A 23,082-nucleotide genomic window follows, 5' to 3' on the forward strand; every position below is an offset into this window, starting at 1 on the left:
TTTTTTTGCTCCATAGGATCTTTTTCTTCTGTTATGGTTGAACCATTTTTTGCTTCAATACCTTGTTACCTAATAAACACACGTTTTGACGATTCCGCGTAATGAACATAATTGATTATTATATCGAGTAAATATGTGATTTTGTTTTTCATCCAAAATGATGGATCGATTTTCCAATTCTTTGTTTAGTTCATCTGTGGTTCTATTTTTAACTTCAATGAAACATTTAGGTGATTTGGGAAGGACTTGAACATGCTACACCAATTTTTTTTGGCTTCAATAAAGCAATTGTAATATTGGGAAGTTAGATGGACATGTGTCACGCTCCGAAGGTGGAGATCCCGGAGAAATATCCCCAAGAAACGCCCAACACTACCCTAAAAAATCGACTTATGACAAATTGAAAACCAGTCAACTCTGTTTGTATATTTAATCCTGCCATCCTAGTCATTTCTATTGTGGCTCTTACTTCGATAAATCGAAGATTTGGACGATTGGCACAAAACACACCTGCCACGAGGTCAGGACAATTTCGCATGTGTAGGCCAACACATCGTCATGCTTAGTCAGCATATGAAGGCAGCATCAGCATGTTCATCGCTGCAGTATAGGCCAGGCTTCTGAACGTACCCCTGCTTGGACAGCAAACCCCGCGCCCTCAGCACGAGCTCCCTGTTGGTCACCACCTTCCCGCGTTTCTCATCCGCGAGGACGGCCTGGATGGCGTTGCTGAGTGCTCCGTAGGACGCGCCATCCGCCATGGTCAGGTCCGACGAGTTCTCGTCCGTCTGGCAACCGCTGATCAGGACGCCGTTGCGTGGCGGCACCCTCGCCACGGCCCCGGCGTACACCTCCTCAACGCCTCGCACCTCCTCCTGCATGGCTGGCCCGAGCCCGAGAGCGTCGGCCTGATCCCCGCCTTCGTCGCCGTCCGGCTTAGCGTTCCGCGTCAGCTCCGTGCCCGTGGCACCGGCGCCGGTAACCTGGTCAGGGTTGTGCCGGTGCAGCATGCCGCCCGCCATGGCCTTGACGAACTTCTTGATCTTGGGCGTGGCATCTTCGCCGAAGTGGTGGAACAGCGTCGCACGGATCGAGCCCACGCCGACGTCTTCCTTTCCCGTCTGGTGCTTGAGCATCCGGATGTACGTCGACAGGGGCAGCGACCGGCTCGCGACGGTGGCGGCCTGCGCCTTCGCCTCGTCTCCGCTCTGCTTCTGGTGGCCGCGGCGAGGGAGGCGGATGCCGATGTACTCGAGCGCGCCACGGACGGCTCCAATGAGCGAGGCGCACATGTTGGCGCCGGAGGAAGTTGGCCGCATCTCTCGCTGCCGCTGCCGGACCTTGCCCTGCTTGGTGCTGTTGCCGATCTGCTCCTTGGTCTTGTCAATGAGGCCACCGCTGTGGCATGAATCGGACACCATGGTGAAAAGGCAGCCATCCGGGACTTTTTGCACGAGCTCCGTGAAATCTTGGTCTGCGATGGGTACATGAAGAGAAAGGAATTTTAAGTCTTCTCGCTTTGATGATGTGAATTAACAATGCCTTACTGCTTTCCCAGTCGAAAAACTAATAGAAATCTGAATTGTCAAACTAAGAACATTTAACGTGATCCTTCTACATGATCTTATCATTCAGACAGTAACAGCAAACGAATTATTATTCAGGCGTGAAATCTTGGTCTGCAGCGTACATGGCAATTAGGATTCTCTTGACAGAGTGAAGCAGATGACTATCACTTGTCTTTTTTACGGGTATAAACTGTCACTTGTTAACAAAGGAGGTTATGCCGTCTGTTAAACTAAGAACATCACACATGATCCTCCTACCTACATGATCTTATAACAGAACGTAACAGCAAACGAATTACTAGGACTGAATTACCATCTTACTACCTTTGATGAGTTCTTTTTTTGAATTTTACCTTTGATGAGATTGGTGTCGCAGGGCACGATGCACTCGTCGTAGCCAGTGTCATCGTCCTGGCCGGTCTCGGGCGGCAGCTGCAGGCCATGGCCGCTGTAGTGGAAGAAGAGGGTGTCCCCGGGCCGCGCGTCGCCGACGAGCTGCTCCAGCTCCAGCCGGATGTTGGCCCCCGTGGGAGGCGGCGTGGACTGGTCGGCGTCGGCGAGGACGCGGATGTCGGCGTCATCGAAGCCGAAGCGGTCGACGAGGCACCGGCGCATGCGGGCCACGTCGTTGAGGCAGCCCTTGAGCTCGCCCTCCGTCCCCGGGTAGTTGATGCCCACCAGCACGGCGCGCTTCCGCCCCATCGTCGTCGCTGCCGGCGAGGAGAATGACGCGCTTCGGTGGAGCCCGCCGGCGGCTGCCTGGACGCGGTTGGGTTGGTGCCTTGGTGGTTGGCGACTCGGCGTGAAGTGTAGTGTCTGCTGGGGTTCCGAGCTGGCAGCTCGTCGGTTGGTGGAGCTCTGGGGTTGAGTGCTCCTGCTCGAGGTGATTCCCGCTGCCAGAGGTAGTGCTCGTCTCTTTTGTATTGGCTCGTGGCGCCAATCATTCTCGTCAGCTTCAGCTATGGCTGTCTTGATCATGGATGGTACCATTATACTCGCAGTGTCCACTAACAAATACATATGGATGATGTAGAGATGGGTTTATACAGAGATGGTGGAATGATTTTAATTTCTATACCCCCTCCTATCCATAGTAAGTGTCGGGGAATTAGTTATTATGGATCAGAAGGAGTAACATTTTCTGCATTTGAGAGAGCATGTAGTATAATGAGATTATCTGTATGGTTAAGTATAACCTAAGAGGCTCAGAGCATGTTAAGGTTCTTCTGTGCTGAAACATCACAATCAATTCTCAGCAAGACATATCGTCCAGGACTCAAACCCACAGACAGTAGCATTCGACACATGAGGAGAAAGGACAACTTCTCCCAAGTCCCAACAATGGACAAAGACAGCTAAAGTTTCAGGCTCTCAGCATATGAAAGCCACTTCAGTGTGCTTATCGCTGCAGTAGAGTCCAGGCTGCTGTTTGTAGCCCTGCTTGGACAGCAGCTCCCGCGCCTTCAGCACGAGCTCCTTGTTCGTCACCTTCCGGTTTTTTTCCGCGAGGATGGCCTGGATGGCGTTGCTGAGTGCGCCGTAGGACAAGCCTTTGGAAGTGGTTGCGTCTGCCGAGGTCTGGTCGGTCTGGCACCCGCTGATCAGCACCCCGTTGCTGGGCACCCTCGCCGTCGTTCCGGCGTAGACCTCCTCCACGCTGTGCACCTCTTGCTCCATGGCTGGCTTCAAGTCCTCCTGCTTGCCCTGTAGCTTAGCCTTCAGCAACTCCTGCGCCAGGGCACCCACGAAGCCCACGACGCCCCCGTGCTGTCCCTGCTGCAGCTTTTCCAGCATCACCTTCATGAACTTCTTGATCTTGGGGCTGGCGTCGTCACCGAAGATGTTGAACAGCGTCATCCGGATCGAGCCCACCTCAATGTCGTCCTTCCCGGTCTGTTCCTTGAGCATCTCGATGAATGTCGAGAGGGGCAGCGACCTGTTCTTGGCGTGACCATCTGTGACTGAGGGTTCCTCAGCCTCACTGTCATCGTGGCTACTCTCCTGGCGGCCACGGTGAGGGATGTGAACTCCTTGGGACTCCAACACGTCCCGGGCCGTCTGTTTGAGGAAGGAACGGAAGCCAGAGCCGCTGCCGGAATCAGACTGCACTTCCCGTTTGCCTTGCTGGGCCTTGTTCTGCCTTGTGCTATGCCCAATCTGCTCCTTGGCTTTGTCAAGTAGGCCACCACTGTGGCAGGAGTCTGAGACTATGGTGAACAGGCAGCCATCAGGGACTTTCTGCACAAGCTCTGTGAAATCCTGGTCTGCAATGCATAAGATAAAATTAGAAAGCCATTGAAAGGAAATGATACAAGATGTGTTTCTTTTTGTCAAGACAAAGAGATGAAAGATATGTTAGTTATTAGTAGCTCGACCTCTCTGTACTGGTTGCCTTATCGATAGTTAATTTGAAAGCAGATGACTACAACATTAGCAAATTATCTGCAGACAGCCAGACTAAGAACTGAAGCAAGCACACAGCATCACTTTTTTCACCGTGAAACCGTGGGGGAAACCCCATCAATATTTCTTTTCTTAAAAGATGGGGAAAAGTTTACAACTCAAGACATATATACAAAGTGGGTTGAGAGGATCTCAATTCAAAAAAGGGAACAAAAAAATCAAAAAAGGGAACAAAGCAAACAAAAAACTAGAACGAGTCCAATCAAGTCTGACGAAGATGTTTTTTCGAAACTTTGAGCCCATGAAGAATGAAGTGAGGATCCTAAGAAAGTGAGCTCAGGGCGACCTGTGCCAATACAAATAGATACGGCAAACAAGTGGAAATTTCAGATATGCCCTGTTTGCAGAGGCACAGATCTTGTTGAAGTTTTTTTTTCTTCCTTTTGTTTAAATTTGGAGTCTACTACTTGTGTTTCAGTTCGCCTCTGCATGATGTTCCACTATATCTGAATTAACTTGCTACCTCGACTTGCTTGGTTGATGTTAGTGACCAATGCATGCCAAAATTTGGTAACTTCAGAGTTCAGATAGTGTTTGATTTGGTAGAGAGAAAGCAGCTTCCAACCAACATTCCATCACTGTTATGAAATTCTGGTAGCAAACCGAATGGGGACCAGATTCTACTTGCACTAATGTTGGTGCAAAAATCTGGTATCAAACAGAATTATGTGCATCTTTGTCAGTGGACCAAGCACGAATCAACAAATTACTGTACATTATGTCATATTGAAATTGTGAAGCAACAGTTTGGAGATGGCAATGTATTAGCACTTTCTTTCTGGAGATTCAAGAAGGAGAATTACCAAAATACTATTAATAGAATGGGGAAATGAGTGTTTAGCGTCTATTGGAGCTTTGGTTACAACATGGACGTGCGATGCAATCAGAGAGCCTTAGGTACATAATTTCCATACTTCTAACTAAGAGCACCTGAGAGATGGAGCCCTTGTGTTCGAGGGCAGCAATACTATTTTCTTAAACCAGTGGATTGCATATCAAGATCTTCTGCGCTATCCTGCGCTATCTGAAAATTTAGTATGTAGTCAACAATCAAATAACGTCCCTCTCAGATCTCACCTACCATTCGATTCCCCACTTCTTGACTAGTTCGATACAGAACAACGACAGAACAGAAGCAACATCGCACGAAACAAAAGAGTAGAAGAGAACAAAAGGGCATAATTGGGATCGGACCTGTGATGAGGTTCATGTCGGAGGGCACGATGCACTCGTCGTAGCCGGTGTCGTCGTCCTGGCCGGTCTCGGCGGGCAGGCGCGTGCCGTGGCCGCTGTAGTGGAAGAAGAGGAAGTCCCCGGGCCGCGCGTCGGCGACGAGGCGCGCCAGCTCCCGGCGGATGTTGGCCCCCGTGGGCTGCGGCGCGGCCTGGTCGGCGTCGTCGAGGACGCGGATGGCGGCGTCGTCGAAGCCGAAGCGGTCGAGGAGGCAGCGGCGCATGCGCGCCACGTCGTTGTGGCAGCCCTTGAGCTCCGCCTTGGTGCCCGGGTAGTTGATCCCCACCAGCAGCGCGCGCTTCCGCCCCATCGCTGCTCGTCGGTGGCGGTAGGGTTGCTGGCCGGCGGCGCTCGTGAGGCGAGGCGAGGCGGCGGCGCGGCGGGGCTTCGGTAGGTCCGATGAGAATGAGCGTGGATTGGTGGGGGTTTTGTGGGACTTTTTGGTGGTCGCCGGCCGAGCTGTCCTTCCGATCTGGCAAATCCGTGGGTGGTTGGTAGTTGGTGCAGTGGGGACTGTCCTCCGTGTTGTAGTGTCTTGTTTTTTTCTTTCGAATCTGTTGTAGCGTCGGGTTGGTCAGCGATTCTGCGTCGGAGAAACGTGTCAAATAGTAGCCGCTCCCCTCTGGTATGTAATGGCAATCTGCACACTCTGTACGTGCGCTTTCTCGTCTGCTCTCCCGTATCTACTGATATTTGTGCATAAAAGATATTGGTATCTACAGTATCTATTATACACTAAAATAAATATACCAATGTTCAAGAATAGAGCCACACCATGTTAATCCACATTGAATGGAAATAAATATATAAATAAATGAGTAAAGTCTGAAATAAACCCTGTATGTGTAGAAGGTATTAAAATCAAGGGAAAAGCTACAGAAAAGCGCCGCACTGCGTGCTACCCTATGCGGCGGAAAAAAAGTCGCACGGCCCCTTTAATAGCGATGCGCCTTATCCCCTCGTCGTCTCTCTCAGCCACATGTTTATCTCTCTGCAGAATACTACTCCACGGAAGCAGCGGCGGAAATTTTGAGGAGCTCCCCGCCGCGCTGGAGGTCGCTGCCGTCGCCGTGGACGCATCGGGAGCCCGCCTCCGTCAAGCACGAGGCCGCAGGGGAGGCCGCCTCCGTGAAGCACACATCGTTAGGCTGCCTCCAAACGAGCACGCAGCTGCGGGGGAGGACGCCGCCGGGCATGCTACGGCAGTGGGAGGCCGCCTGCGTCAAGCACGCATCAGGAGGCCGCCTCAAAGCGAGCACGCAGCCGCAGGGGAGGCTGCGCCGGTCAAGCACAGACCGGAGGAGGCCACAGACGCTGAACACGCAGCAGGGGAGGTTGCCGTCGACGACCGGCCGAAGCGGAGCCAACGCCGTCGAGCATGCTCCGGGAGGGTGGCTGCCACCATCGAGCCATCCAGCATGGAGGAGGCCACCGATGGTGAGCACGCAGCACGGAGACTTCCGTCAACAAGCGGCGAGGCGCGCCGAAGAGCGCATGGAGCAAAGCGCGAGCGAAGATAGCTTCTCTCGTCACCGCTGGGAAGCAACACAGGGATGGGTCGCTGTCACCGAGAACCAGGGGAGGACCTCGTTACCAGATTAATTTAGTGTTAATTGCCATATTAATTGATCCTAGTTTCCATATTACTAATTCCTAGAGTAATTAGGTCCTAATTTCCTGATTAATTGGGAGTAATTGCCAAGTTTAAATAATATTAGTTGGGGTCTGGTGTTTTTCTCTCCTGCTGACTACACGTTTGGTAAAAATATGGCAACCAAGTAAAATTTATGTGGCAGTCATTTATACTTAATCAGGCAACTAGCAAGTGTATTACTTCTTTATGTGGCAGTCATTTATGTGGAGTGTTGAGTTCCGGAAGGCTCCGCCGGCGAATGTAACAGTGCTTTTGCCTGGAGTTTACTGGATCGGTGGTATTCGGTCGTGCGCACCCATGATTTTATTCCGACCGATTGGTTCTGGAGGGAGCGGCGCGAAGCTCTTTTTCTGTGTTGACATCAAGTGACTATGGATCCATGATGAAAGTCGGAAGAAGAGAATTTCATGAAGGCCGGAGGGGGGGACTAGCTAAGGGTGGTTCAAGTCTCCGCGCTGTTGAGGGGCTTGTTTGGTGTTCCGGGCTTCAGCGGTATGAAAGTGGGGACGACAACACAGGTGAAGTTCAGAGTCCTACCTTTCAGGGTGAAAACCCAAGGTCTGGCCTTAACTGGTTGTGCCTGGCAATGACCTTGTTGGAGGCATTGTTTTGAGAGCGGGGACTATCTTCAGGGTGAAAACCTAAGATCTTTGATCGAGCGACGACGGTGTTAGAGCACTGTTCCCTTCTTGGAGGCGTCGTTTTTGGAGAGTCTATATTTCAGGTGTTGTCTTGGCGGTGGATGTATTGCTGTTGTTAGGCCCGAGATGCTGTAGCGGGACTTTTGTTTCTTAGTTTTCTTTTCCTTTTTTTAGCTGTGTGCATCCGTAGTGCCATTAGGGTGGTGCGTTGTTGCAGAGGCTGAATGTAATTGGTATCTTTTAATATTAATATATTCCCTTTATCGAAAAATTACTTCTTTATGTGAAGTGTCAATAATTAGTAGGCAACAAAAAGTTGATGGTGTCTTAAGAAGAATGCAAAGGAAGTGAAAACGGCAATGCTCACGAGTCTTCTTTTTTAACATGTCGATGCTGTGGCAAAGGAAAAAGTGGTTTTGGCTTTCTGCCTATCACAGCCAACCTGTACTTTTAACTCGAAAGAGTGCGTTTGGGGTGTAGAATTGGGGCTGCTCCACGTGAAAAAGGCTCGAGCAGAGATTCGCCAGCGGGGCGTCGCACGGATGCGAAAAATATGCGGCGCCGCCACGTAGTCAAGTCCTAAAATCAAACCCTATACTCCTAATCCCACGAATCAGCACCCTAGACTTCCTGTTCCCGGTATTTACTTGCGTGAAGCTTGTTTGCACCGGGATTTGCAGACGTGGCAGAAGTCAACACCAGGATCGCGGACTCAAATGATTCGAACGGGCGAGCCTGCCCTTTCCCCTTTGTCATCCTTGCAGGCCATAGCCGAACTTCTGCTGCACTGTGATGACTGTCGTCTTGCTCGGTGTCTCCACGGCCAAAGGTGAACCTGACCAGCACGGTTCAAAGTCACACTGACGGTCGGCGAACTTGTCAGCGCGAGGTGGAGGAAAACTGAGCGAGCTGGAGGCCGCCTGCCGCCGGGATGTAGGTTGTGCGCCACGCTGTAGATCGCACATAGGGTTGCATGCCACATCGCCAAGCTCTAGGTCGTGCTACGGGCTGCGGGCCGCACCGTCACTACGGGAGAAACTTCATGTGCCGACGGCCAGCCCATGTGCCGACGGCCAAATGTCGGGGCCGTCGGCACAGAGGCCCTCGTCGACCGGCGACGGAGCTGACCGTCGGCGCACGGTCACCGTCGGCACCTGCTTTGTCTACACCGACGGTCACCGTCGGCGCAAACGGACCGTCGGCACGTAAAGTTGGCGCCGAAGGTCACCGTCGGCACAGCCACGGCCGTCCGGTACACGCGGAGACAGGCGGGCCCAGCCGTTAGGCTGTCACGGCGCCCGTCTACAGCAGTGTGACGGTAGCCCACTTGCTGCAACGGCGTCGGCACAGGGACTGAAAACTGGGTCCCCCTTCTGCTGTGCCGACGGTCACCCACGGCACAAACAAGGCCGTCGGCACAGCCAATTATGCACATTTTTTTGCATCAAAGAGATAATTATTACCCATATAATTATTAATCCCAATCATTTTTTTTTGTTTATTTATTTCTCACTGCTATTTTGGCGAACCCCTTTGCGGGAAACCTATATATATGTATAAGGGCGGTATAGAACCCCTTCGCCAGAAATCGAACCTCGGAGGGGGTGAATGGCCCACACACGATACAAAATACTTAAGACCCACACACGATACAAAATACTTAAATAACTAGACTCACACACATACCAAAGCGCTTACAGAACTAGACCCACACACGAACCGAAACAGTTAAAGAACTACACCCACACAGAGGAAGCAAAACACTTAAAGAAACTACACCCACACACATGAACCAAAACACTTAAAGAACTAGACCCACACACAAACCAAAGCATTTAAAGAACTACACCCACACACGAACAAAGCACTTAACACTGGGTCGACACATGACCCGCTAGACACACGGACTCGACACACACATATTAATCAGAGAAGTCGAAATCTTCATCCTCGCTGGGGGTGTCCTCTGAAGCGGTGGTTGTGAGGTTCCACAACCACCGTTCATCATTCTCCCCCCATGTCGACGCCTCTCCTATGGCGTACTCTGCTTCAACCTCGGCCTTCCTCTGCCGCTTTCCCGCCCTCCTCTCTCTCCTGTACGTCTGCTTCTCCTTCCAGAATGCGCGCGTTGCCTCGACGTCTCCGGGATGGTCTCTGCACCACTGTGCCATGAACTGCTCGTCCGCCTCGGTGGTATCAATCCGCCGCTGGCCAGCCCTGTACCGCCGCGCTTCACCCTGTGAGCGAAGTAGTGGCTCAGTAGAGAGACTCTGAGCTTCCGTCAGAGACCTGACCTCCGGGAAGTTCATTTCGTGGCGCGGCCGGCCAAACCTCCAAGCCGCAACGTCGTATGCGCGGGTGATACGTCTCCGACGTATCGATAATTTCTTATGATCCATGCCACATTATTGATGTTATCTACATGTTTTATGCACACTTTATGTCATATTCGTGCATTTTCTGGAACTAACCTATTAACAAGATGCCGAAGTGCCGATTCTTTGTCAAGCTTGTTTTGGTTTCAGAAATCCTAGTAACGAAATATTCTCGGAATTGGACGAAATCAAAGCCCAGGGGCCTATTTTTCCACGAAGCTTCCAGAAGTCCGAAGGAGATACGAAGAGGGGCCACGAGGGAGCCAAACCCTAGGGCGGCGCGGCCCCCCCCCCCTTGGCCGCGCGGCCCTATGGTGTGGGCCCCCCGTGCCGCCTCTTGACCTGCCCTTCCGCCTACAAATAGCCTCCGTGACGAAACCCCCAGTACCGAGAGCCACGATACGGAAAACCTTACTGAGACGCCGCCGCCGCCGATCCCATCTCGGGGGATCCAGGAGATCGCCTCCGGCACCCTGCCGGAGAGGGGAATCATCTCCCGGAGGACTCTACACCGCCATGGTCGCCTCCGGAGTGATGAGTGAGTAGTCTACCCCTGGACTATGGGTCCATAGCAGTAGCTAGATGGTTGTCTTCTCCCCATTGTGCTATCATTGTCGGATCTTGTGAGCTGCCTAACATGATCAAGATCATCTATCTGTAATTCTATATGTTGCGTTTGTTGGGATCCGATGAATAGAGAATACTTGTTATGTTGATTATCAAAGTTATATCTACGTGCTGTTTATGATCTTGCATGCTTTCCGTTACTAGTAGATGCTCTGGCCAAGTAGATGCTTGTAACTCCAAGAGGGAGTACTTATGCTCGATAGTGGGTTCATGCCTGCATTGACACCTGGACAAAGGATGAAAGTTCTAAGGTTGTGTTGTGCTGTTGCCACTAGGGATAAAACATTGATGCTATGTCTAAGGATGTAGTTGTTGATTACATTACGCACCATACTTAATGCAATTGTCTGTTGCTTTGCAACTTAATACTGGAGGGGGTTCGGATGATAACCTGAAGGTGGACTTTTTAGGCATAGATGCAGTTGGATGGCGGTCTATGTACTTTGTCGTAATGCCCAATTAAATCTCACTATACTCATCATGATATGTATGTGCATGGTCATGCCCTCTTTATTTGTCAATTGCCCAACTGTAATTTGTTCACCCAACATGCTGTTTATCTTATGGGAGAGACACCTCTAGTGAACTGTGGACCTCGGTCCAATTCTCTTTACTGAAATACAATCTACTGCAATACTTGTTCTACTGTTTTCTGCAAACAATCATCTTCCACACAATACGGTTAATCCTTTGTTACAGCAAGCCGGTGAGATTGACAACCTCACTGTTTCGTTGGGGCAAAGTATTTTGGTTGTGTTGTGCAGGTTCCACGTTGGCGCCGGAATCTCTGGTGTTGCGCCGCACTACATCCCGCCGCCATCAACCTTCAACGTGCTTCTTGGCTCCTCCTGGTTCGATAAACCTTGGTTTCTTTCTGAGGGAAAACTTGCTGTTGTGCGCATCATACCTTCCTCTTGGGGTTCCCAACGAACGTGTGAGTTACACGCCATCAAGCTCTTTTTCTGGCGCCGTTGCCGGGGAGATCAAGACACGCTGCAAGGGGAGTCTCCACTTCTCAATCTCTTTACTTTGTTTTTGTCTTGCTTATTTTTATTTACTACTTTGTTTGCTGCACTAAATCAAAATACAAAAAAATTAGTTACTAGTTTTACTTTACTTGCTATCTTGTTTGCTATATCGAAAACACAAAAAAAAATTAGTTTACTTGCATTTACCTTATCTAGTTTGTTTTATTTACTGTTGCTAAAATGGCTAACGCTGAAAATACTAAGTTGTGTGACTTCACAACCACAAATAATAATGATTTCTTATGCACACCTATTGCTCCACCTGCTACTACAGCAGAATTCTTTGAAATTAAACACCTTTCTTGAATCTTGTTATGCGAGAGCAATTTTCTGGTGTTAGTTCTGATGATGCTGCTGCCCATCTTAATAATTTTGTTGAACTATGTGAAATGCAAAAATATAAAGATGTAGATGGTGATATTATTAAACTAAAATTGTTCCCTTTCTCATTAAGAGGAAGAGCTAAAGATTGGTTGCTATCTCTGCCTAAGAATAGTATTGATTCATGGACTAAATGCAAGGATGCTTTTATTGGTAGATATTATCCCCCTGCTAAAATTATATCTTTGAGGAGTAGCATAATGAATTTTAAACAATTAGATACTGAACATGTTGCTCAAGCTTGGGAAAGAATGAAATCTCTGGTTAAAAATTGCCCAACCCATGGACTGACTACTTGGATGATCATCCAAACCTTTTATGCAGGACTAAATTTTTCTTCACGGAATTTATTGGATTCAGCTGCTGGAGGTACCTTTATGTCCATCACTCTTGGTGAAGCAACAAAGCTTCTTGATAATATGATGATTAACTACTCTGAATGGCACACGGAAAGAGCTCCACAAGGTAAGAAGGTAAATTCTGTCGAAGAAACCTCTTCCTTGAGTGATAAGATTGATGCTATTATGTCTATGCTTGTGAATGGTAGGCCTAATATTGATCCTAATAATGTTCCATTAGCTTCATTGGTTGCACAAGAAGAACATGTTGATGTAAACTTCATTAAAAATAATAATTTCAACAACAATGCTTACCGGAACAATTCTAGTAACAACTATAGGCCATATCCTTATAATAATGGCAACGGCTATGGTAATTCTTATGGAAATTCTTACAACAATAATAGGAGTTCACCCCCTGGACTTGAAGCCATGCTTAAAGAATTTATTAGTACACAAACTGCTTTTAACAAATCTGTTGAAGAAAAGCTTGGGAAAATTGATATACTTGCTTCTAAAGTCGATAGTCTTGCTGCTGATGTTGATCTTTTGAAATCAAAAGTTTTTCCTAATGAGAATCATCATAATAAGATTGTTACTACAGCAAATGCCATTCAAGTTAGAATTAATGAGAATATAAGATTAATGGCTGAACTGCGTGCTAGGTGGGATAGAGAAGAAAATGAAAAACTAGCTAAAGAGAAGAATGTAGCTAAAGTTTGGACTATTACCACCACTAGTAATGCTAATGCTACACATGTTGCTGCACCTCCTACTAATAATAATAAAAGAATTGGTGTTAGCAATGTTTCCACTTCTAATGCAAAGCGAGAAACCGCTCTAAAGCTAAACTCATTGAAACCGCTCGTGATAAAGCTGCTGAAATTTTTTCCAACATTGGGAATGATGATCCCATTGCTTTAGATTATAATGGTTTGAATTTTGATGATTGCCACATCTCTGAAGTTATAAAGTTCTTGCAAAAACTTGCTAAAAGTCCTAATGCTAGTGCTATAAATTTGGCCTTTACGCAACATATTACAAATGCTCTCATAAAAGCTAGAGAAGAGAAACTAGAGCGCGAAGCCTCTATTCCTAAAAAGCTGGAGGATGGTTGGGAGCCCATCATTAAGATGAAGGTTAAAGATTTTTATTGTAATGCTTTATGTGATCTTGGTGCAAGTATTTCTGTTATGCCTAAGAAAATTTATGATATGCTTGACTTGCCACCGCTGAAAAATTGTTATTTGGATGTTAATCTTGCTGATCATTCTACAAAGAAACCTTTGGGTAAAGTTGATAATGTTCGCATTACCGTTAACAATAACCTTGTCCCCGTTGATTTTGTTGTCTTGGATATTGAATGCAATGCATCTTGTCCCATTATATTGGGAAGACCTTTTCTTCGAACTGTTGGTGCTATTATTGATATGAAGGAAGGTAATATAAAATATCAATTTCCTCTCAAGAAAGGTATGGAACACTTCCCTAGAAAGAGAATGAAGTTACCTTTTGATTCTATTATGAGAACAAATTATGATGTTGACGCTTCATCTCTTGATAATGCTTGATACACACTTTCTGCGCCTAGCTGAAAGGCGTTAAAGAAAAGCACTTATGGGAGACAACCCATGTTTTTACCTACAGTACTTTGTTTTTATTTTGTGTCTTGGAAGTTGTTTACTACTGTAGCAACCTCTCCTTATCTTAGTTTTGTGTTTTGTTGTGCCAAGTTAAGCCGTTGATAGAAAAGTAAGTACTAGATTTGGATTACTGCGCAGTTCCAGATTTCTTTGCTGTCACGAATCTGGGCAAAATCCCCCTGTAGGTAACTCAGAAAATTAAGCCAATTTACGTGCATGATCCTCAGATATGTACGCAACTTTCATTTAATTTGGGCATTTTCATCTGAGCAAGTCTGGTGCCATTTTAAAATTCGTCAATACGAACTGTTCTGTTTTGACAGATTCTGCCTTTTATTTCGCATTGCCTCTTTTGCTATGTTGGATGAATTTCTTTGATCCACTAATGTCCAGTAGCATTATGCAATGTCCAGAAGTGTTAAGAATGATTGTGTCACCTCTGAATATGTCAATTTATATTGTGCACTAACCCTCTAATGAGTTGTTTCGAGTTTGGTGTGGAGGAAGTTTTCAAGGATCAAGAGAGGAGTATGATGCAACATGATCAAGGAGAGTGAAAGCTCTAAGCTTGGGGATGCCCCGGTGGTTCACCCCAGTATATATCAAGAAGACTCAAGCGTCTAAGCTTGGGGATGCCCAAGGCATCCCCTTCTTCATCGACAACATTATCAGGTTCCTCCCCTGAAACTATATTTTTATTCCATCACATCTTATGTGCTTTTTCTTGGAGCGTCGGTTTGTTTTTGTTTTTTGTTTTGTTTGAATAAAATGGATCCTAGCATTCACTTTATGGGAGAGAGACACGCTCCGCTGTAGCATATGGACAAGTATGTCCTTGGTTTCTACTCATAGTATTCATGGCGAAGTTTCTCCTTCGTTAAATTGTTATATGGTTGGAATTTGAAAATGATACATGTAGTAATTGCTATAAATGTTTTGGGTAATGTGATACTTGGCAATTGTTGTGCTCATGATTAAGCTCTTGCATCATATGCTTTGCACCCATTAATGAAGAAATACATAGAGCATGCTAAAATTTGGTTTGCATATTTGGTTTCTCTAAGGTCTAGATAATTTCTAGTATTGAGTTTGAACAACAAGGAAGACGGTGTAGAGTCTTATAATGTTTTCAATATGTCTTTTATGTGAGTTTTGCTGCACCGGTTCATCCTTGTGTTTGTTTCAAATAAACCTTGCTAGCCTAAACCTTGTATCGAGAGGGAATACTTCTCATGCATCCAAAATACTTGAGCCAACCACTATGCCATTTGTGTCCACCATACCTACCTACTACATGGTATTTTCCGCCATTCCAAAGTATATTGCTTGAGTGCTACCTTTAAAATTCCATCATTCACCTTTGCAATATATAGCTCATGGGACAAATAGCTTAAAAACTATTGTGGTATTGAATATGTAATTATGCACTTTATCTCTTATTAAGTTGCTTGTTGTGCGATAACCATGTTCACTGGGGACGCCATCAACTATTCATTGTTGAATTTCATGTGAGTTGCTATGCATGTCCGTCTTGTCTGAAGTAAGAGAGATCTACCACCTTATGGTTAAGCATGCATATGTTAGAGAAGAACATTGGGCCGCTAACTAAAGCCATGATCCATGGTGGAAGTTTCGATTTTGGACATATATCCTCAATCTCAAATGAGAAAATTATTAATTGTTGTTACATGCTTATGCATAAAAGAGGAGTCCATTATCTGTTGTCTATGTTGTCCCGGTATGGATGTCTAAGTTGAAGAATAATCAATAGCGAGAAATCCAATGCGAGCTTTCTCCTTAGACCTTTGTACGGGCGGCATAGAGGTACCCCTTTGTGACACTTGGTAAAAACGATTGCATTGTGATGATCCGGTAGTCCAAGCTAATTAGGACAAGGTGCGGGCACTATTAGTACACTATGCATGAGGCTTGCAACTTATAAGATATAATTTACATGATGCATATGCTTTATTACTACCGTTGACAAAATTGTTTCATGTTTTCAAAATCAAAGCTCTAGCACAAATATAGCAATCGATGCTTTTCCTCTATGGAGGACCATTCTTTTACTTTCAATGTTGAGTCAGTTCACCTATTTCTCTCCACCTCAAGAAGCAAACACTTGTGTGAACTATGCATTGATTCCTACATACTTGCTTATTGCACTTATTATATTACTCTATGTTGACAATATCCATGAGATATACATGTTATAAGTTGAAAGCAACCGCTGAAACTTAATCTTCTTTTGTGTTGCTTCAATACCTTTACTTTGAATTATTGCTTTATGAGTTAACTCTTATGCAAGACTTATTGATGCTTGTCTTGAAGTGCTATTCATGAAAAGTCTTTGCTTTATGATTCACTTGTTTACTCATGTCATATACATTGTTTTGATCGCTGCATTCACTACATATGCTTTACAAATAGTATGATCAAGATTATGATGGCATGTCACTCCGAAATTATACGTGTTATCGTTTTACCTGCTGGACGAGCAGAACTAAGCTTGGGGATGCTGATACGTCTCCGACGTATCGATAATTTCTTATGATCCATGCCACATTATTGATGTTATCTACATGTTTTATGCACACTTTATGTCATATTCGTGCATTTTGGAACTAACCTATTAACAAGATGCCGAAGTGTCGATTGTCAAGTTTTCTGCTGTTTTTGGTTTCAGAAATCCTAGTAACGAAATATTCTCGGAATTGGACGAAATCAAAGCCCAGGGGCCTATTTTTCCACGAAGCTTTCAGAAGTCCGAAGGAGAGACGAAGAGGGGCCACGAGGGAGCCAAACCCTAGGGCGGCGCGGCCCCCCCTTGGCCGCGCGGCCCTATGGTGTGGGCCCCCCGTGCCGCCTCTTGACCTGCCCTTCCGCCTACAAATAGCCTCCGTGACGAAACCCCCAGTGCGAGAGCCACGATACGGAAAACCTTGCGAGACGCCGCCGCCGCCGATCCCATCTCGGGGGATCCAGAGATCGCCTCCGGCACCACTGCCGGAGAGGGGAATCATCTCCCGGAGGACTCTACACCGCCATGGTCGCCTCCGGAGTGATGAGTGAGTAGTCTACCCCTGGACTATGGGTCCATAGCAGTAGCTAGATGGTTGTCTTCTCCCCATTGTGCTATCATTGTTGGATCTTGTGAGCTGCCTAACATGATCAAGATCATCTATCTGTAATTCTATATGTTGCGTTTGTTGGGATCCGATGAATAGAGAATACTTGTTATGTTGATTATCAAAGTTATATCTACGTGTTGTTTATGATCTTGCATGCTTTCCGTTACTATTAGATGCTCTGGCCAAGTAGATGCTTGTAACTCCAAGAGGGAGTACTTATGCTCGATAGTGGGTTCATGCCTGCATTGACACAGGACGATGTGACAGAAAGTTCTAAGGTTGTGTTGTCTTTGTTGCCACTAGGGATAAAACATTGATGCTATGTCTAAGGATGTAGTTGTTGATTACATTACGCACCATACTTAATGCAATTGTCTGTTGCTTTGCAACTTAATACTGGAGGGGGTTCGGATGATAACCTGAAGGTGGACTTTTTAGGCATAGATGCAGTTGGATGGCGGTCTATGTACTTTGTCGTAATGCCCAATTAAATCTCACTATACTCATCATGATATGTATGTGCATGGTCATGCCCTCTTTATTTGTCAATTGCCCAACTGTAATTTGTTCACCCAACATGCTGTTTATCTTATGGGAGAGACACCTCTAGTGAACTGTGGACCCCGGTCCAATTCTCTTTACTGAAATACAATCTACTGCAATACTTGTTCTACAGTTTTCTGCAAACAATCATCTTCCACACAATACGGTTAATCCTTTGTTACAGCAAGCCGGTGAGATTGACAACCTCACTGTTTCGTTGGGGCAAAGTACTTTGGTTGTGTTGTGCAGGTTCCACGTTGGCGCCGGAATCTCTGGTGTTGCGCCGCACTACATCCCGCCACCATCAACCTTCAACGTGCTTCTTGGCTCCTCCTGGTTCGATAAACCTTGGTTTCTTTCTGAGGGAAAACTTGCTGCTGTGCGCATCATACCTTCCTCTTGGGGTTCCCAACGAACGTGTGAGTTACACGCCATCAGCGGGCAGCAGCCTCCTTCGTGTAGAAGGTGCCGAGCCACACACGCGTACCACCGGCGGTGATTTCAGCCGCGAAATGTCCCGCAGGCCGCAGGCGAACGCCGATGAAGCCCGTGTTGCTACGGCGACGAGGAGCCATCTCAGCGGCAGCTCAGCTCAGAGGATTTTGTGGTTCTATTGGATGAGAGAAGTGATGAAGGGAGAAATGTTGCTGGTGCTGTTAGTGGAGAAGCCATGGCTATATATAGGCCGACGAGGGGCTGAAACGGCGGGAAAACATGGCGGGAGAGAATGGGCGGGAAAGGGTGGGCGGGAAAAAAGGGCGGGAGAGAAGCAGCGGGAAAGGGTGGGCGGGAAAAAAGGGCGGGAGAGAAGGAGCGGGAAAGGGTGGGCGGGAAAAAAGGGCGGGAGAGAAGCAGCGGGAAAAGGGTGGGCGGGAAAAAAAGGGCAGGAGAGATTCTGCATGTATAGGGGGGAACTCCCTCGGAGGTGAACCGGAGAGAACCTTGGGATCATATGGGATGATACTTGTTTCCACATGTACCTATGACCTAACCAAGCTCAAACGTAGGCATACGCCCACCGGGGGACCCCCGATGGGATGCAGTCAAAGGGGTAGACGGCGCGGTCAACAGAACTAGGGTTTCGTCAGAAATCGAGCATCGGACCTAGGGAATGGCCCCAAAAGTTGTGTGTGTCCACATGGCATGCACAAAAGTGATTTGAGATGGTTCTATATCCAATGCTACCCCCTCCGGGTGTGCCCGGCTTCTCGGACATGGGGTTCCTACACTTAGGCAGATTCTGCATGTATAGGGGGGAACTCCCTCGGAGGTGAACCGGAGAGAACCTTGGGATCATAGGGTATGATCCTTGTTTCCACATGTACCTATGACCTAACCAAGCTCAAACGTAGGCATACGCCCACCGGGGGACCCCCGATGGGATGCAGTCAAAGGGGTAGACGGCGCGGTCAACAGAACTAGGGTTTCGTCAGAAATCGAGCATCGGACCTAGGGAATGGCCCCAAAAGTTGTGTGTGTCCACATGGCATGCACAAAAGTGATTTGAGATGGTTCTATATCCAATGCTACCCCCCTCCGGGTGTGCCCGGCTTCTCGGACATGGGGTTCCTACACTTAGGCAGATTCTGCATCTATAGGGGGGAACTCCCTCGGAGGTGAACCGGAGAGAACCTTGGGATCATAGGGTATGATCCTTGTTTCCACATGTACCTATGACCTAACCAAGCTCAAACGTAGGCATACGCCCACCGGGGGACCCCCGATGGGATGCAGTCAAAGGGGTAGACGACGCGGTCAACAGAACTAGGGTTTCGTCAGAAATCGAGCATCGAATCTAGGGAATGGCCCCAAAACTTGTGTGTGTTCACATGGCATGCACAAAAGTGATTTGAGATGGTGTTATATCCAGTGCTACCCCCTCAGGTGTGTCCGGCTTCTCGGACATGGGGTTAGGGTTAGAGTTAGTGTTTAGGGTTAGGGTTGGGGTCCAGCTTCTCGGACATCGGATCTATTCTATTCTTATTATTTGCAGTAGATTGTGACAATATTTATTTTAAAAAATAAAAAGAAAAAAGAAAAGAAAAAATAAGAAGAAAACATTAAAAAGGAAAAAAGAAAAAACCCTAACTGTGCCGACGGTCACCGTCGGCACAGGTCTAGCCGTCGGCACAGCCTGACCGAATCGGTCAAACAGGACACCACCACACGCGCGCGCGGACCCAACCACACATCCTCCCCAAACTAACCCACGCCGCCGAGCTTCCCCCGCCGCCGCCCGCTCCTCCTTCCCATCGCCGCCCGCTCCGGCCTCCTCCACGTCGCGCCCGCAGCCGCCCGTCGCCGGCCCCGCCTGCGCCGCGCCCGCTCCTCCTTCCCATCGCCGCCCGCTACGGCCTCCTCCACGTCGCGCCCGCAGCCGCCCGTCGCCGGCCCCGCCGCTCCTCAGCCGCCCGTCGCCGGCCCCGCCGCGCCCGTAGCCCCGTCGTCGTCCCCTGCCTCGCCCGTCACCGGCCCCGCCGCGCCCGCAGCCCCGTCGCCGGCCCCCTTCCTTGCCCGTCGCCGGCCCCGCCACGCCCGCAGCCCTCATCGCCGGCCCCCTGCCTCGCCCATCGCCGGCCCCGCCGCGCCCGCAGTCTCCGTCGCTAGCCCCCGCCACTGCCACCCCCGTCCATATGGTAAGCCCCTGCCCTCTTTTTGTTTCTTTTTTGAAGATTTTTAGTATTAGGAATTCGCAAGTTGTTTGGCAGATGTACGGAGGGGGAATGACCCCGCGTTATAAATTGAATTTGCATTGACATTTTGTTTTGTTTTGTAAACTAGGCCTCGTAGTGATCACGCTCTGTGACGACCCCGGATCTTGCGGCGCATCGCTAAGGCCATCGACATCGTCAGTTGTTTGACTACTTCCTCTACAGTCGAGGGTGAGCTGAATTGCCAACTCCCCCTCCGCATTTTTTATGTCATTAGTTTTAATTTCTCCGTCAAGTCGCGTAACCTAGGTGTCAATTCCCGTCCGCAAGCGTTACGCGGATAAATATGCATTAGTGGTCAGCATATTTTGAACTGTAACGCTTGTGGCATTTACGGGACAGTCGCCGGACCCGTAGTTGGGTACGTTTTCCATGTTACTCGGGTGCGAGACAGATTTCGCCGCCGCCTCCTGTTGTTCTCCGGATGCACATCCTCTCGGCTTTTGCCGAGACGTGTATCGGGAGAGCAGCGGGGAGGTGCTGCCGAAATTCTGTCTCGCACCCGAGCGTAACGTGGACAACGTACCAAACTACGGGTCCGGGGGCTGCTAGGAGCCCACCTAGTAGAGATGTAGGTTGATGCACGCGTTTTCGCCGGTAGAAAAATAAAAATATGATGCATTCAATTTCATGCTACTATTTGTTGTTTGTCACGCAATAAAGCAGGATGGCTGATAATGAGTGGATGTACAGTGGCCGTGTTAGTTCGACTCAAGTGACAGATGAATGGAAATGGAAGACCGATTTGTTAGTGAAGGAGTTAGCTCGTGGTTCGAAGGGGATTGTTCGTCCCCGTTGCCCTTGCAATGTCTGCAGGAGGCGTCATCCTAAGGATATTCTAGAAATGACTAAACACCTTTGGTGGAATGGGTATATGCGTGACTACGACCCGCCGGTCGACTTTTCTCGGCACGAACGTGATAGAGGTGAGGTGATGCGGCAGCGGATCGATGGCAATGAGAACGATGGCATCTTAAACTTGCTAGATGATCTTCGGGATGCTGACATGCCAGAGTTACCATGGGACGAACAATCTGAACCGGAGGAACCGCCTGAATCGGAGGGACCGCCACAACCGGAGGAACTTCCGGAGGAGGAACCCGAGCCAACCGCGAGGGCCTTCATTGATATGATGGCCTCAGCTAGGAGGCCTCTATACCCGGGTGCAAAAATGTCTCAACTTGATGGCATCACGCGATTGCTAGCCGACAAGTGCATGTTTGAGAGTACTCGAGCATCCTTTGAAAAGACTACGAGCACAGTAGGTAACATGTTGCACGAAGGTCATTGCTTGCCCAAGACCATGTACGAAACGAAGAAAATCTTGAAAGCATTGAAAATGGATTATGTAACATATGATGTCTGTCCAAAACTTTGCCTTTTGTTTTGGAAAGACTATGCGGATGACAAGTACTGTGCCAAGTGTGGTCACTCTAGGTATCATGAGGTAGATGTAGGCAATGGTCAGAAGAGGCAGACAAAAGTAGCCATAAAGATTCTTCGTTATCTCCCATTCATCAAAAGAATCTAGCGGCTTTACATGTTCGAGGAGACGCAAGCAGATGACATGGCATAAGACCGGGATAAGATTGCAAGACGAGAAGAAACGGGTACCCATGGTACATCCATCGATGGTCAATCATGGAAGCACTTCGATGAAAAGCACCCAAATGAGGCAAGTGAGGCTCGGAATGTTAGAATTGCGATAGCAACCGATGGATTCAACCCATATGGTATGTCGACCGCCGCGTACAGCTGCTGGCCCGTGTTTGTTATTCCGCTCAATCTCCTCCCGGAGTCGTAATGCAAAGGAAGAACATATTCTTGTCGATGATCCTTCCAGGGCCTGAATATCCAGGGAAGAAATTGAGTGTCTTAATGCAACCACTTGTGGATGATTTGCACCACTCGTGGCATCACGGTACATTGACATACGACCGAGCATCAAAGAGAAACTTCATCATGAAAGTTTGGTTCCACTATTCGATGCATGACCTACCCGGGTACGCCCTATTCTGTGGGCATAGTACAGCTGGTAAGTTTCCATGCCCAGTGTGCGTGCACGAACTAGAATTCAGGCACCTAAAAGCTGGACACAAATATGTTGCCTTTGACAAACACCGCAAGTTCCTCGATCCAGGGCATCGGTTCAGATCCGACAAGAAAAACTTCACGAAAGGCGTAGTTGTGCTTGAACATAAAGAAATACCAAAGTTCAATGGTGCAAGCGTTGATGCTGAGCTACGTGCTCTCCAGCCTAGTAAGGAACCCGGCCACCAATTTGAGGGATATGGTAAAACGCACAACTGGACTCACATAGCAGGCATAACAGAGCTCGAGTATTACAAGGACCTTGAACTTCCCCATAATATCGATATGATGCACACCGAAAAGAATTATGGGGAGGCATTCCTTAACACCTGCTGCAACATACCAGGCAAGTCAAGGGATAATGTTTCAGCTAGAGTCGATATTGAGGAGATATGTGACAGGGTGGCTCTACACATGCAGCCTCCTGAGGGCAATCGAAAAGGTTGGTTAAAGCCGCATGCCAAGTACTGTCTTGATAGCGCCGACAAGAAGGAGGCATTTACGTGGCTCAAATATGACGTGATGTTCCCTGATGGTTATTGTTCGAATATGAGTAAGGGAGTCAATCTTGCTACAGGAAAAATAAACGGGCTCAAGAGTCACGACTATCATATATGGATTGAGCGGCTGATGCCGGTGATGCTTCGAGGGTATC

General features: G+C 48.0%; 2 protein-coding genes across 2 annotated transcripts; both read right to left on the reverse strand.

The window, feature by feature from the left end:
• Positions 1 to 246: 246 nt before the first annotated feature.
• LOC127338986 (metacaspase-6) lies at positions 247 to 2,615 on the reverse strand. The gene is made up of 2 exons (XM_051364908.2): positions 1,922 to 2,615; positions 247 to 1,474 (listed from the first exon to the last, which is right to left on the reverse strand). The coding sequence occupies exons 1-2, from the start codon at positions 2,586 to 2,588 to the stop codon at positions 567 to 569; spliced, it is 1,575 nt and encodes a 524-aa protein (XP_051220868.2). The 5' UTR covers positions 2,589 to 2,615; the 3' UTR covers positions 247 to 566.
• A 170-nt stretch (positions 2,616 to 2,785) lies between these two features.
• LOC139833444 (metacaspase-5-like) lies at positions 2,786 to 5,723 on the reverse strand. Its single transcript, XM_071823737.1, has 2 exons — positions 5,226 to 5,723; positions 2,786 to 3,832 (listed from the first exon to the last, which is right to left on the reverse strand). The coding sequence occupies exons 1-2, from the start codon at positions 5,572 to 5,574 to the stop codon at positions 2,940 to 2,942; spliced, it is 1,242 nt and encodes a 413-aa protein (XP_071679838.1). The 5' UTR covers positions 5,575 to 5,723; the 3' UTR covers positions 2,786 to 2,939.
• Positions 5,724 to 23,082: the final 17,359 nt, after the last annotated feature.

The sequence above is a fragment of the Lolium perenne genome, chromosome 1, assembly GCF_019359855.2.
Source record: "Lolium perenne isolate Kyuss_39 chromosome 1, Kyuss_2.0, whole genome shotgun sequence".
NCBI lineage: Eukaryota > Viridiplantae > Streptophyta > Magnoliopsida > Poales > Poaceae > Lolium > Lolium perenne.